Genomic DNA, 15,555 nt, shown 5'->3' with positions numbered 1-15,555 from the left:
GTGAAAGGCAGAGTAACTCAACATGTGGCAGGCTCCGGGTTGGGGGTGTTTCATTGGGAGGGGGACTGGCAAGGGGGGCAAAGGTGGGACAGAGGTGCAACAGAGCAGGTGGGCAAAGCCAGTGGGGGGATTCTTCCCAAGAGGGGTGGTCCTCGGAGGCAGAGGCTGGGCTGAGCCCTCCGGACCCCTCGGGCCCCACTGGGCAGTGACGGGCAAGGGAGATGGGGAAGCCTTTGAATGCAACCTCCTTTTCAGTGCTTGACTCCCTTCAGCTCTTTCAATAGACTTTATCAGCGTTCTCTAAGCAAACGAAGCAACAGCAGGGAGGCAAATAAGTGGCCCTTGTCCTGCAACTCAACCGATTGATCCGCCATTGCTTCCTGTTGATCGGGGGATGCCATGGTGCGGAGGCTGTGAAGAGCCCACCTGAGAGGGCTGGGTGCTCCCCCCCCCCCACATCTTAGTGACTGGGGTGACTGGCAGTGCCCAGCTGCCCTTCCGACCTCTCTGCCTTTGGAGGGGGCTGAGTTTGGGAGGAGAGGGAGTGATTCCGCTGTCACCCCAAGGAAGCGGGGCTTGAAGGCCCAGGGCTGGCTGGCCTTGCCCCCGGCGGCAGGGAAGGAGGGACCCCCAAAAGGCAAAGACCTCTTTAAGCTGGCAAACACCAGCTCCTCTGATGCCTCGGCACCCACTCCTCTGTGCCCAGGACTGTCCCTCGGGGCGGGGGCGATTCTCCCTTTCCAACAGACGGTCGGCCTTGAGGACAAGCCTGGCTGGGGCTGACTGGGTCAGGGGACCCGTGCAGCAGTCGTGCAAACCTCGGCTAGTGCCAGCCCTATCAGGTAGACCAGACTAAGAAACGGACACGGGGGTGGTGTGGTGGTGGTGTCTGAAGCTCCTTTTATTAGGACAGCTGTAATAACAGAAACCTGCAAGTGCAAATGTGCTTCCCTTCCTCCCTCTTTTCATGTGAATTGGGGGGGGGGGTTTCCTGGTCTGGGCTCAAGCCTCGCTCATTTGTTTGCTGCGTGATAACAGATCTTCCCTCTGTCCTTCAAGGTCATCCTCTTTACTCCCCACAGTTTTTTGGGCTTAGGGTGTTATATGAACCTTCCACATGGGGTGGCTAATACTCCAGAGTATTATCTCAGCCCAGAAAATGCTTCATTGAGAAACTGAATCGAGCACCCCACACAGCTCAGGCCCCTGTTACTCCCATAAAAAGCACGTCAAGGAATCAAAACAAATCAAAACGAATCCCAGTTTGGAAAAGCAGCCCGAATCGTCCAAATCCCTGAGATCCATTTTTTAGGACCATCACAAAAGGGGTGTGCCTTTTTCTGCTGCAGCTTTTAATCTCCTGATTTCACCAATGCATTTCTAGTAAGCTGCCCTTTAGGTGTTTATAACAATATAAATCACAAGCGGAAAATAAAACCCAACAATGATGCAATTGAGCACAATTACATTATGTAGCTCTCAGTCTGCATGGTAAGAGCCACAGATAAAAACACAGCACAGATACTCAAAGTCAAGACAGGACGTTAAAGCCAGCCTCTGCGGGAGAAGGCTACAGCAGAGAAATACGTTTTTAGGTTTTTCTTCTATGGTAGCATCACTGAAAAGGCTGACTTCTTTTTTTGTTAATTTGACTGGTCTCAAGGAAGGCTCTCCCTGCTAGGATTGGCATTTCTGTTTCTCTCCTCTTCCCAAATCGGCTGCTTAGCCCTGAAGACACGATTCAGCCAAGCTGTGAGGGGCAACGGGGGAGGCCCCTCCCCACGCAAAGCTCCGTGGTCCAGATGTTTGGAGCAATGGCCTCCGAGAAGCCTCTTTCGGCTGCAGCAGCAAAGAGACAGCCTCTGGTGGGCCCAGGGGGAGACCCGCAGCTTCCCTCCAGCCATCTCTGTCCAGGGGCACCAAGGACAGATGGTCCTGGAAATAGCTCTTGGTCCAGCTCTCCAGCTTTCCACCGCTCCCCACGTGGTCATCTCCACCTGTCAGCCCAGCCAACCTTCCCTGGCGGAGCTCAGGACCCAGAAGTGTCTCTGAAGCCTGTCCGACGCTTCTGTCCTCCATCCTGGAAGAACGTTTTCAGGAGATGGTGGAGGTGGCCTGGGGAAGAACCTTCTCCCTTGACCTACTCTCCAGGTTTCCAGAACTCCCCACTGGGGACTCCAGTTTGGGAAGGTCCTCAGAGAACCAAGCTTTATGGGGAGGATGTCGCCAGCAGTAGTGACAGGAAGGGCGAGGAAGATTGTAAGAAACCCCCCTCAGATGCCACCACCTCTTCCACATCTGGAAAGACTGTGACAGCCACGAGCCAAGGTGGAGCCTCCACAGCTCCACCATGCTATAAGGAGAAGCTGGAGGCCTATGATAATAAATATGCCTACATGAAGTCCTGGCCTGGCCTCCTAAGGCTGCTGGGGGGTCTGGAGCTCATTCTGGGTGGGATGGTCTTTGCTTGTACTGCAGCTTATATCCAGAAGGACTATGAGTGGTCCCAACTTTATGGCGGCAGCTTCCTTCCCTACAACAGCCTCACTGGAGCGGACTATGGCTACTATGGCCCGATGACCCCGTTTGTGCTGGTGGTGGCCAGCCTGGTGTGGCTAGTGACTGTGATCCTGCTGGGCCTGGGGGTGACCATGTACTACCGGACCATCCTCCTTAATGCCCACTGGTGGCCCTGGACAGAGTTTGCCCTCAACCTGTTCATGTTCCTGCTCTACCTGGCGGCCGCCATCGCCTATGTCAATGACGTCAACCGGGGTGGCCTGTGTTACTCGGTCTTCGCCTACAGCCCCCTCGCCATGGCTCTGTGCCGGGTCGAAGGGGGACAAGTGGCCGCCATTACCTTCCTCTTCCTCACCACGTTGCTGTACCTGATGGGCTCCCTTGTCTGTCTCAAGATGTGGAAGCACAAAGCTGTCCGGAGGATGCTGGTCCCGGTAAGACCCTTCCGGGAAAGGGGTGGGGGGTCAGTGAGGAGTTGCTGGAGGGCATGGGCGGGGCGGGGGGGGGGTAACTCAAGGGGAAGTTGCCAGCTGATGGGAGAGCCTCTGCCTCTTCAGGGGCTCCTGGTTTCAATCCTGGGCAACAGAACCTTCAGGAAATGGAATTGGAGAGGAACTGGGTGGGCAGCAGCCCTACCCCCACCTCACAATTACAGAGGCTGTGCAATTTAGGGGAAAATTCCCAGTGTGCTGGGAGCTGGGGCTCCATGCAGTCAGGGGCCCCCAGGTTGCCAGTTGCCAGGAAGTGGGGATTTTCCCCCCGTCCCATGAACAAACAGGCATCCTTGGTGCTGCCTTGTAGGGCTACAGCCGCAAATTCCACCCACGGCAAAGAGGGTTGGGGGTAGCAAGGCTGCAGGCATTCTCCTCCTGATCGGGGCCTGTTGGGCCCCTGGCAAGGTCCCTGCCTTCTCCGTCTCCTCACCTCCCACAGCCACAGCCTGTCCTCCTGCCAGAAGCCTCTGAGCACATGGTCCCTCGGGAAAAAGGGCGTCCGGCTGGCCGAGTCACCAAGCACGTCATGTTCTCAGAGAAAGGCCCGGAGGTACCAAACCACCAGGCCATCCCGATGGGGCACAACCCCAAACCGCTGGTCGTCCCGGATTATATGGTGTAAGTACCAGAGAGAGAGGGCTTGGGGTTTGCCCGTAGCTTTATTTATTTTAGCAGCTTTTCACTGTTAAAAACAAAACCGAAGCAGAGGAGAAATATTTTAAATTCTGGTGCCATTCAAGCCAATTAAAGGAGGGCTGGTTCAATTCAAGGTATTGAAAACAGAGTGCCAAAATCATCAGCCATTTGCAAACGATGCTTCGGTATGCCGCGGCCAAAGGCATCCATGGGAGGGTGTCGAAAAGTCAAGATTGCAGTGCAGCCGCATGATGGAAGTCACCTTCTTGATTTTTTACCCCTTCCCTTTCCGCAGACACCTCAGGTCTGCTGGAAACCCCAGAGCTTAATGTCCTCTGGAGATGAGCAAGGAGGGGCGTCCACCCTCAGGGGTGCCCTGGGAGGAAGGAGGCTGTCTGGGCACGGGGGCCCACCTCCAGAACAGATGCCAGTTGGGCTTGCTCTTTGCCCAGGAGAGCCAGCCCCGATTCCAACCTTTTCTACAGCTCCCCCTTTCTGCTGAGCTGGACCCACAGCGCATCTGTCCTCCTCCAGCTTCGTCTGCATACCACCAGCTGCCCGCTGGGCAGCCCTCCAGGATACCGTAGTGGCAAGCCCTTTGGGACCAGCCTGGGTGATCTCAGCCCCCCCCCCCGCCCCCAGCTGTGGAGCCCTGTGAGATTCAGAGGGGATAACTGCAGGGACGCGGTGGCACTGCGGGTTAAACCGCTGAGCTGCCGATCAGAAGGTCGGCGGTTCGAAACCGCGCGGCGGGGTGAGCTCCCGTTGTTAATCCCAGCTCCTGCTCACCTAGCAGTTCGAAAACATGCAAATGTGAGTAGATCAATAGGTACCGCTTCGGCGGGAAGGTAACGGCGTTCCGTGTCGTCATGCTGGCCACATGACCCGGAAGTGTCTATGACAACGCCGGCTCCAAGGCTTAGAAACGGAGATGAGCACCGCCCCCTAGAGTCGGACTCGACTGGACTTTACGTCAAGGGAAACCTTTACCTTTACTAACTGCAGGAATGGCATCAGTTCACGTCTTCACAGAGCAGGTGCTCTTTTAATGCCTGCCTATGATGGATGAAGCTTTTCTTATCTCTCCTCCTGGACAGAAGGTACCCGGCCATTACGAGTCTGGATCAGCGGGAGAAGTACAAGGCCATCTTCAACGACCAATATTCAGAATACAGGGAGCTGTTCCATGAAATCCATGCCGCACTGCAGAAATTTAAAGAGTTGGATGCCCTGATGTCCAAGTTGCCAGCCCATCCACAGAATAAGGAGGTCATAATTCTTTGCATGTATCAATGGAGCAATTTCCTGTGCTTGGGCCTTAGGGCAAATGAATGTCTCCATAAAATGCAAGAATAGATATGCTGAGCTGCTCAAACGTGCTAGAGATAGATCTGAAATAGTTAAGCCTGTTGAGTTAAGAACATAGCAAACTTTATTTAGGTTAGAAATAGGAGAGGCTCAGTAAATCATAAATACTAAATAATATATTTTCAAAAGAGTTTTTCCAAATACAGATCAGTACCAGCTGCTTACAGGGTGAGCTACACGCACAATTCAGCACACTACACCCCAGAGCCGTTTACACTTGAAAGCCAGCGAACTTCCTTGGCTGCCCCAATTGCACATTCTCAAGTTCAGCCTGTGTCCTGGGCAAACTGGCTTCAGTTTTCAGAGTTGGATGGGCCCTCGGCTTCCTCTGAATCTGCAGCTTTAAATTTAGGAAGGACTCGGGGGGGGGGTGCAGCTTTGGTGGGTCAATAGGCTGTGCTGCTGGGCTTCGAGTGGTGTACCTTGAGGTACCCTCCGAAACGGGGTGGGGTCAGGAGCTCAAATAATACTGTACCATACCGTAAAATATATAGGTTAAATTCAGAAAGCAAAGGATGTGAAGAAAATGGATTCTGTGCTGTATAGGCAGCACTGCCAAAATCTGGAGGCGATGCCACAAGGGGGGAACCCGTGGGGAGGGAGGTGGGGTCCTCTGTGGGGCAGGGGCTGAACAATTCATCAACAGGGATGTGCAATTGTGATTTGCTGTTGCACCCAACACACTCAGTCACCACTTCTGGCAGGAAAATCTGGACTTTTCTTCACAGGTGGCCCACTTTGTTGCAGTGTTGTTGCAAAGCTGCTTTCCTCTGGAAGGTTGCTCTGTGCCCTACAGCCCACAGACCCCTTTGTTTCATGCTCAGCCTGCGAGGCCCTTGATGCTTCTGCAATTTGCTTCTCAAAGCAGGATCGCTTTCAGGCCCACAAGGCCTGACTCTTTCTAGAGAGGCGACATCAGGGCCAGGCAGCACTTTGATCACCCAAAGGGCCGGGGGCACCCAGGAGCACCCGCCTGTAGCCCCTGAAGGCCCCATCTGGGGAGAAGGCAAATGCTACCCTTGGGCAGAGCGAACCATCTGCCTTGGGCAGCGGATGGGGGAAAAGACTGGAGGACACAGCTGCACACACGGCATGCCAGTGCCCGCTCAGCCACCTGTCCCAAGGGGCAGGGAACGGGCTCTGGCGCCCTCATGTCCTCCCCCTTGGGCAGGTCTGCTGAGGGGCTGCCCCAGTTGTGCTTTGTCACACCACTGAGCCGAAGTGCCTGTGGGTTTCCTGGTGATGCTACCCAGGGTTGGATGGGCCCTCAGCTTCCCCCAAATCTGCAGCTTTGGGGAAGGGTCTGGGCCTTGTGGAGGAATTAAACATCCCTTCTTCTGCAGGAGCAAAGCCACATCTCTGCTGTGTGGAGGGAATACAGAAGCAAGAAGAAGGTAAAGAGGTTTCCCAGCTACCCAATGGCTGGTGTAGGTGTAGGAAAAAAATTGGGTTTTTTTCCCCCCTTTGGTGGTGGGGAGCGGCTTACTCCCCCAAGCTGGTCTCATGCTCTGCCTGCAGGAGGAGGGCTGCAGCCCTGTTGCTCCTCTGCCCCCACATCGCAGCTTCAGGGAGGCCGTTGCTCCTGGCCTGCTTGGGAGTGGGGGGAGTCAGACCTTGAATGCTTGAAAGAGCCGGGGGGCCCAGGAGGCTGTTTGGACTGGCACCTGGGGAGAAGGGTGCTTCTGCTTTCATCTTTGTTTTTAGGGACTGTCATGAGCCGCCTAGAATCATTATACTGTATGAGATGGGGGCCACATAAGTCCTGTAAATAGAGAAATAAGTGGATAGATAAATAAATATATAAATAAATAAATAAATAAGCAAGCCCTCCCATGCAAACCTCGGGTGTGGGGGGAGGGCTAGACACTCTTTCCTAGGTGTTCCCCTTGCCTTCGGGGTCCCTGTCACACAAGGCTGACCTTGAAAACATGTTTGCTTTTGACCCAAGCAGCTACCTCAAGAACAATCCTTCTTCCTCTGCTCCCCCCATCTCCCCCCCCCCCCAGGATCCAGCATTCCTGGAGAAGCAAGAGCGCTGCCAGTATCTCAGGAAGAAGCTTTCCCACCTCAAGACTCAGATCCAGGCCTTTGACACTGACCCGTGTGAGCGCTCCCTGTTCTTCTGAGAGCCGCCCCGCCCAGGGGTCCTGGGCCCAGCCACAAGGGGGTATGTGCTGGGGTTTGCCATGTGGAAAGGAGGTGGCGTCCGTGATGCACAGACCCAGCTCTCTGGAAAAGTCCATAATGCTGGGAAAGGCGGAAGGAAAGCCAGGAGGACGACGACCAGCAGCGAGCGGGAGGGACTCAGTTTTGGGGGCGATGGGGTCACCGCTGGGAGACCTGAAGGGCCGGGTTATGGGGGGATCACCATGGAGAAAATCTACCTATGTGGTCGCTAAGAGTTGACATTGACTTGATGGCATGTAATCAATCCGTGTCTGGCCCCCATGGGCAGCTTTGGGGTGCCCCATCTGCCCAGCCCTCGGCCTTGGACCTCCCCTTCCCAGAGGCTTCTTTCAGAGTCCACCCGTTCCCCTTTCCAGAGGGAGGGCAGCTCTCGGGGCTTCGTTCCAGGGCACTGCCCTTCATCCAGCCCAGTCTGCGTGCTGTGGCCACTAACAGGAAATGGGGGCTTGGTGGTGGCCCTTCCTTCCCCTGGGCCCCTGAGCACAGAGCCAGCACTGTTTTCACATTCCTTACGGGAGAGACAAAAAGGCAGCACCGTGTGCCTCCTTCTGAGACGAGAGAAATAAAGAGAAGGTGAAATGACCAAGACTGTCTTTCTGGACAATTCCACCGAAGCTCTGAGCAGAGAAAAACAGCCCCTGCAAAGCCATTGGAGCTCTGGTGGGCCAGGGAAAAACCCAGGGCAAAGGTTTGGTTGGTGGGTGGAAGTGGTCTAGGCTGTTGCTGTTCTTAGTTGCCGTCAAGTCGTTTACGACTCACGGTGACCCTCCGTATAACAGAACAAAATGCTGCTGGGTCTTGCGCCACGTGCCCGGCTGTTCCAATGTCTGCATCCGTTGTTGCTGTAACTCTGTCAATCCGTCGCCTTGAAGGCCTTCCTCTTTTCTGCCGGCCGTCGACTCTGCCAAACGTGATGCCCTTTTCAAGCGCTCGGTCTTTCGTGACGATGTGCCCAAAGGATGAGAGTCTCAGCCTAGTTATCTTTGCCTCCAGGGAACGTTCTGGTCGTATTCCTTCTAAAACTGCTTTGGCCGTTCTTCTGGCAGCCCGTGGCATTTTCAATAATCCCTGCCAAAATGGACAAAGGAGAGGGCCAGTTTTCAGGCCTCCAGGCTTCTGCACCCAACTCTCAGCCACCAAAATTATATACATCTTTTAAATAAAATCAAGAAATCACTCAATCAAAACTAGGTGGGAAATGCAGAAGGCCCGGCTAGATCAAGGGCCAGGAGAACAGCAGCCAAAGCCAGCCTCCCTCCAGTTGGAGACTGGAGGCAAAGGCGCTTGCTTGCTGGGGGAGTGGTCTGCGGAGTCTGGTCATGCCCACCTCCAGGGACAAAGAATGGCAAGATCTTATCCCCCCCCACCCCCCCCAGTTCTGAGAGCAGCAAAGCAGGAAGCTGTCCTGGTTTTCCCCTGCCCAAGCAGGAGGCAGAACAGGAGGGAGGATTTCAACCCTTATCAGCAAACCAAGGAGTAATTTGTCGGGGGTGGGGGTGGGGGGTCAGGCAGGAGTCAATTCAGGTAAGATGGTTATGTTGCGTTACTGCCCCTGCCCCTCTGGCTCTTCTAGCTTTGCACAAGTGTGTTCACACAACACACTCAGAAAATACGTAGCTTGGGGTTGAACTGTGGAGTCCTTGGTGCGCTCTGAGATGGGTTGTTTGTGTGTAGACTAGACCTACCGGCGAAGTTACAAGTTACCTAGTTACCTGTTGCCTAGTCGGGTACTGCAATTTCTGCAAGCCAGCCGGCCAGCTCAGAGAGCACAAAGGCCTCCACGCCTACTCCGGTTCCTGAGGTCACCCACCTTCTAGATTTGCAGTTCGTGCTGCCCCACCAGAGGAGCTCGGAGCAAGTCGTTAGAAAAGCAGCCAGTATTGTAAACCTAACCGAGTTCGGCCCAGCTGATAGCACCTGGCCTGATGCTGCACGCGGGCTCAACAGCAGCCGCTTCCAGACCGGGGCCTTGGATTAGGGTTCCCAACACCCCAGCCGGCCGGCCCGGCGTTTGCGGAGAGCAGACCCACAGCCTTTTCGAAAGTGAAGAGGCGCGGTCTCCGTCGCTCCAGGCCTGCAGAGTTCCGAAGCCTTGGGGGGCCTCGCCGACCTTTCTTGGGGGGGGGAGGGACTGGGAGGCGGCTCAGCGCTGGGGGGTCCCCAGGGTTCGTCGCCGGTGCTCCGCGTCAGGCCGCTCCCGGCCCTCGCCCGGCCAGCACCGGCCCGGGCGCTTGTCTTTGGTGCGGAGGGGGCAGGCGGCGGCCGGGACCCAGCGCCGGCGAGGGCATCCATCCCGGGGCGGGCAAGCAGGCGTCCGCGCAATCCTGCCCCAAGGCGCCGAAGAGGGCGCGCGCGGGCGCCGGCGCGGAACTTCCAGGCGGCCGCGCTCTCGGGGCGGGGCGGGGAGCCAGCCAGGTGGAACCAGCGGGGGGGGGGGGGCGTGAGTGCGCCGGGCCTCCGGGAAAGGGGAGGGCCGCGGAGCCGCCCCTTCTGGCTCAATCCGCTGGCGGCGCCGAGGCCTCCAGAGGCCGCCAGTCCTGCGGGAACTGCCCGGGCCTGGCCGCGGGCGCAGCAAGGTGAGGCCGGGATCGTGGCAGGTGTGCGGCGGCGGGCGGGGACGCGCGCCGGTGGGCGAAGCAGCTGCTGGCCCGGGCGCCGGCTCGGAGTCCCTTGAGCGGGAGGAGCCGCGGAAGCGGGCGCACCAGGGCCGCCCGCCGCCCCGCCCGGAGCCCCTGGGGAGCTCGTCCGCAGCAAGGGCGCTCCAGGCGCGGAAGACGGACGCCGGGGCCGGGGGAGGACGGGGCTCGCAGGGACCCTCGCAGCCCGGGGAGGGGTGCTGCCCGCGGATCTGCAAGCCCGGAGGGCGCCAGACGGGAGCCAGAGCGCCCCTGTCCCGTCGGCGGGGAAGAGCCGCGCCTGCCTTCCCGCCGCCCCCTGAGCAACTTGGCTCGGGCGAGTGGCGGCGAGGCCCTCCGCTGCCCGCCTCGGTCCCGCTTGCTGCGCCCGGCGGCGGGAGGAGGCGCCGGGGCTGAGCCGCGAGCGCTCTTCCCTCCCGGGACCGGCTGGAAACGCGCCTTGACGCGCCCGAGAGTCGGAAGCTCCGCGCCGGGGACGCTGCCTGCCTGCCTCGCCGGGCGGGCCGGGCGAGCCCCTCGCCGGGAGGGAGCGCCGCTCCTCGGCCTGATCCCGCAGCTTTTCCGGCTGATTGGAAACCAGCGCGCCGCCTCCGTTCCTGGGCATGGAGAAAGTGGGGGAATGTGAGGGGCGCTGGGCGAAGCTAAGCGGACTTCTTCAACCCGGGGGCATTGGACTCCCTCCCCGTCACTTCCAGGCGGCTGAGGATGATGGGCCTCAGCTACCGGGCCGCTTCCCGGCTTCCCTTCTCGCTCCGCTGCTGGAGCCGAGAAGAAAGGCCCCGAAGCGGCCGCGGGCGGTCAGCCGGGGAGAGGGGCCGGAGGGGGAGGAAGCTCTACCCCAGCGATTCCGCCGCCTTCTCTTTCGAGGCTGCCAGGTTTCCTTCCCGCCCCAAGTCCTTTCATGTTCTGCCACTGAATGCCAACCCGCCGAGCTCAGGCGGAGGACAACAGCCCGGCTCGGCGCTGCGTTGTACACCAAAGCCGGAGGAGGTCTTTCAAAGACACACGTACGCACACGCACACACAATTCGTGTGGCTCTCAGGAATTTGGCCGATCGGCGGGCGGGAGCGCGCGGCGAGAGGTGGACCCGTGGCTGTGCGGATCTCTCCGCCGGGGGCTCCCGGAGGCGGGGGGGGGGGTGGTCTCAGTCCAAGCACATTGGAGTTGCGATACTGCGGTCTGGGGTCTCCGCCAGAAGGAGGGGGAGAAAGGGCAATTTCAAGTTAGGGAAGTTCGTCTCAGTTTCCACGCCGGCAGGGGGGGAGGGCTGGCCTCCGCCTCTTAGCGATTGGGGTGAGGGAAGAACTGCCCATTGGCCCCCTCCCCGATTCCCTGGCTGCCCTGCAAGGTCAGTTGGGCCCCCCCAGGCCTGATTTTCCCCGCGGTGCCGCTTCTTTGCTGGCCCTGGAGCTTTTCCGTGCTGGGAGGGCCCGTTATTTACTTTACAGTTCTTACAGTGTGCCCGGCCCAAAAGACCTTGGGCAGGTTACAAGTTAAAATTATAAATGCAGCTGTAAAATAAATCAAACAATAATCTTCCCTTCCTCGTGACTGTTGGCAACATTCCTTTTATAGCTGAGATAGGGAGGAGAAAATATAGATTTGCTTTTCCTCCTCCTGAACCATCATTTTTGTAGGCATTGACAGGATTTTGCCCCCAGGTCTGGATCCTGCTGTTTCCTAGGTAGCCCCCTCTAGGTCAATACTGCCTCATGCAAAAAAGAATAAACGGGACTCCCTGATCAGCAGCAAAGGGGTCCAGAATTAGGGGCTTCAGAGCAGCCCTGTGTGTTTTCTCACAGCGCCGGTCTCTGGAAGCGGCAGGTGGAGGCCTTGGGGGAGAATCTGCAAATGGGGGTCCAGTGAAAACACCTGCCCACTTAGTGGCCTTGGGGCACAGACAAGCTTAAGCAAGTGCTTTACACTTGAGAAACTGCCCCTGGGGGGCCTGGCAGGAAGAAGAGACTCCGGGCTCAGCTGGAGGCCCAGCAGACATCTGAAGGCTGGGCTGTGGCCCCACATGGCCAAAGAGCAGGGGCTGCAAGCCAGCAGGGCTTGGGGGACATTGGTCCGATGGAGAAAGCCTGGCAGAGGTGTTTCGGGGGGGCAAGTCAGGCCTGCCCCTTCAGAGCTTAGTGGGCCGGTCTGTCCTGCTGGAAGGGCCCTCTTGGGTGCAGTCCTTCCCGGCTTACAGCAAACTGCCCTTGAGACTTGCCTCTTGTGTTAAAATTCAACCCACAGGGTGAAACCCAGCAGGGCTGGTGGAAGCACTTTGGTTCCTCAGGGGGTGGGAGCAGAGGAGGCCCCTCCCGCAGGCCTCTTGGCTGCACGGAAGGGCCTTCGAGGGGCTGCTGGGCAGCTGCTGCTGCCTTGAAAAAGCCTTGGAATTACTTATTTATCAAGTGGAAGGCGAAGCACAGTCAGACCTTTGTCTCTCGCTTTGTGTTTTCCAGGAACAACCTTGAATCCCACACACACAGTTGCAAAGCAGCCTGGAGGGGTTTGGCCGGCAGGCGTTCTGGTGTGGAGCAGCTCAGCAAGGCGAGTGGACCTGGACAGCAGGCAGGGTAAGCAGCCCTCCCCCCACCCTGGGAACAGCCAGCACCGCCCCTTTACGCAAGGAGGGGGGGCTTCCCTGCCCCAGGGATTTGGGGAGAGGGTTGTGCCATCCAGCTTTGTCTTGTTGGACTGGCCCAGGGAGAGGGCCTTGTGCAGGGAGAACTTCTACCCTCTTCAAATTGGGGCAGCGTGATTGAGAGCAGCCGTCCCTGCGCCCTTCCTCCTCCTCCTCCTCGCCCACCTGTTTGGGCCAAATCCCAGCCTCCCTGTGGCCTCCCCCAAACGGCAGCTGTCCTTCAAGTCTTGAATTCCCCCAAATAAGAGGAGCTGTCATAATCTGGGCAGCCACCAGGAGGAGCCGCTGGGTCTCCGCATTGTGGTTAGAACTTTCCAGTGGGCGCACAGCCTCGGTTGGGGAGATCCCGCTTGGCCTCATTCGGTGCAGCAGGGCAGATCCCTTCTCTAGAACGAGTCCTTCCTTCCTTCCTTCCTTCCTTCCTTCCTTCCTTCCTTCCGTCCGTCTGAAAGAGGATTAGAAACACCACTGGTGCTGGCGGGGAAGCCACATTCTACCTCTTGCGAGCGGAGCAATCAAAGGGCAAGGAAGCTGCGTTTTCCAAGCCAGCCTCTCCCCAGTGCCAGGCTGGAATGCAGGGGCAGAGAGGCCTGGGGCTCGGAGGCCGTGCCTGGCATTCCCAGCCACCTCTGGCTGGCAGCGGCAGGTCCAGGCAGTTCTCAGTGAGGGGGCCACTGTTCCGCTCCATTTTGGCACCTGTCCTGGGCGGCTGCAGGCAGGCTGTGGAGCAGACCACACACCCCCGTTCCCTGCCACGCATCATCCTCAGGCTTTCTTGATCTGGTGCCATGGGAACAGGCCTTGGGGCACAGAGACACAGCCCAGTGCTGAATGGGCCAGGTGAGAAGGGATCCAGAGCAGAGGCGAGAGATTCTCCCTTTGCCATCCGGCAGTTCTTGAGACAGATTTTCCCAGGTGATTCTGAAACTTAGTTCGACTTGTTTTAGGAATGGACTAATATCTGTGTTGTGGAAAGGTGGAGGCGTCCTAACTTACTTACGTATTTGTGTGTGTATGAGTACGCAAATTATATTGCCCGGTAGTTGGTAGTATGGAAACAGCGATAGCGTTTTTACCTGAACTCAGAACAGGTAAATCCACAGTCTCATTTCACCCTTCTTGCGTTATCTTTTCATTCTTGGTGAAGGATGCTTTTCCTCAGCCATTGTTTCCCATGGTTGCACATAGAAGTATGGAGTTAGGATGGAGGGGGTCTTAAAGGTCATCCAATCTAACCCCCTGCCCAGTTCAGGATATGCAACAAAGATCTTCCAATGGTGACTCCTTTTAGAAACATAGAATCATATATTTGGCAGTGATCTCAGAGGTCATTTAGTCTGGCCCCTGCCAGTGCAGGATCTGCTTAACCAGTTCAGACAAATGGCTTCCCATTTGTCATAGCCATTTCATGAAGCAGCCTATTCCACTCGTTGACAGCTCTTCCTGCCAGGAAATCCCTCCTAATTCCTAACCAGAATCTATTCCCACTGGAGTCTCAACCCACTGGATCTCATCCTGCCCTGTTAGGTGACAGGGAACAAGTTCACCCCCTCCTCCCTACGACCGCCACTTAGTTAGCTGAAGGCTCAAGTACCTCCCTTCAACGAATCTCTTCCAAAGGCTTCTTTGGCACCCCAAAATAGCAGCTGCCCCCACTCCTGGCTCACATGCTGACTTGTGGTTGACCAGGACACTCAGGTCCCTTGGATGGGTGCTGTTGCCTAGCCAGAGTGCTCCGATCATAGACTTCTCCCTTTCATTTTTTCTACCCAGATGCAGAACTTGGCGTTCCTCTCTGCTACATCCCATCCCAGCCGTTTCAACCCATTGTTCAAGCCTGTCTAGATCTTTTTGAGTCTCCTAATTTCATCTAAAGCAGTGTTTCTCAATCTTGGAACTTTAAGATGGGTGGACTTCAACTCCCAGAATTCCCCAGCCAGCCATGGAATTCTGGGGGTTGAAGTCCACCCATCTTAAAGTTCCAAGGTAACACTGATCTAAAGGATTAGCAACTCTTCCCTGTTTCGTGTCATCTGCAAATGTAGTAAATGATCCCCTTCATCTGGGGCAGGAATAGAAAGGTTGAAGACCCCATGGCCTGGGGCTTATGTGGAGCCCCAGATCTGTCCAGGCGCAGCCTTCAGCCATTCAGGCGCCCGCCAGTTAGCAGTTCCTTCCTCCACAAGCTGAATTCTTCCTGTTCTGAAAAACATCTTGTGGCGTTTGCCGGGGACAGCTTTCCTGCCCTATGGTTCTAGCCCTGCCTTTTGAGCACCAGGGAGGAGCATGTGGGCTCCACCTCCCCTCTGATGGGCTTTGTGATACTTCAGCCACCGCCCTCACCTCCTCTCCTCTGGTCTAAATATTTGGGAACCTCTTCCTTTTCACCTGCTCACGTTTGAAGCTCTCCAAGAGCTTGGCTGGGCGACAGGCAGCCATCCTGGGGCTTTCAACTTGACTGGGAAACCGAACAGACACGCCGAGAGGAGGCCAGGCCAGGAAACGCCCTGTTGCCAAGCTGGTGAAGTCACCAGTGCCAAGGTCGACGCAAAGGAGAGTTGGCCTGCCTTATCTGGCAGCGCAGTGGGATGGGCACTGCCATCTCCCTTGCCTTCCCTCCTCCCTTCTCTGGGACGCTGGGAAAGGAACAGCCGCATGATGCCAAGGGACGGGGGTCTCCCTCCCACTTCCCCCTCTTTTTCATGGCCGCACGATGCCAACCGCCTAGGAAGAAAACGGCAAAATAGACTTTTTAAAGCTCCCAACGTGCCATGTTTCTGGTGCCCAAACTCTTCCGCCCCCCCGCTACTGTGCAGGTGGTCTCCAGACCCTTGGCTCCTCCGAGACCTTGGGGGAAGGACTGATGTTGAGTATCTCCCCCCCCCCCCCGACTTCTGCTGCTGGCAGTAGGGGAGACGGTCGCTCTCATTCAATCCACACTGGGATGGTGCTAGAATCCGCCCAGGACTCTTGAACTTGCCTCCACGGTAGCAGAAAGGGAGGCTCATGTCTATTTCAATTCTCTTTGGCAGTGTCGGCCAGACGTGGCCCGGCAGCCTCTCAGCCACTCCCGAGGAC

At 57.1% G+C, this 15,555-nt stretch overlaps 1 protein-coding gene across 1 annotated transcript; it reads left to right on the top strand.

Moving 5' to 3' along the window:
- The first annotated feature begins 1,814 nt into the window (after positions 1 to 1,814).
- On the top strand, positions 1,815 to 7,643 carry OCEL1 (occludin/ELL domain containing 1). The gene is made up of 5 exons (XM_063289694.1): positions 1,815 to 2,987; positions 3,454 to 3,632; positions 4,748 to 4,919; positions 6,362 to 6,412; positions 7,025 to 7,643. Exons 1-5 carry the CDS (start codon positions 1,815 to 1,817, stop codon positions 7,142 to 7,144), a joined length of 1,695 nt encoding a protein of 564 aa, XP_063145764.1. The 3' UTR covers positions 7,145 to 7,643.
- Positions 7,644 to 15,555: the final 7,912 nt, after the last annotated feature.

This window comes from Candoia aspera, chromosome 1 (assembly GCF_035149785.1).
Source record: "Candoia aspera isolate rCanAsp1 chromosome 1, rCanAsp1.hap2, whole genome shotgun sequence".
Classification (NCBI taxonomy): Eukaryota; Metazoa; Chordata; class Lepidosauria; order Squamata; family Boidae; genus Candoia; species Candoia aspera.
This window is presented reverse-complemented; position numbering and strand designations above follow the sequence as displayed.

Bases quoted from the DNA above. Each gene is read 5' to 3' on its own strand.
- OCEL1 (XM_063289694.1), top strand. From the start codon at position 1,815: ATGGCCTCCGAGAAGCCTCTTTCGGCTGCAGCAGCAAAGAGACAGCCT. The intron at 2,988-3,453 runs GTGAGGAGTTGC...CACCTCCCACAG, and splicing joins GGGAAAGGGGTGGGGGGTCA to CCACAGCCTGTCCTCCTGCC. The intron at 3,633-4,747 runs GTAAGTACCAGA...CCTCCTGGACAG, and splicing joins GTCGTCCCGGATTATATGGT to AAGGTACCCGGCCATTACGA.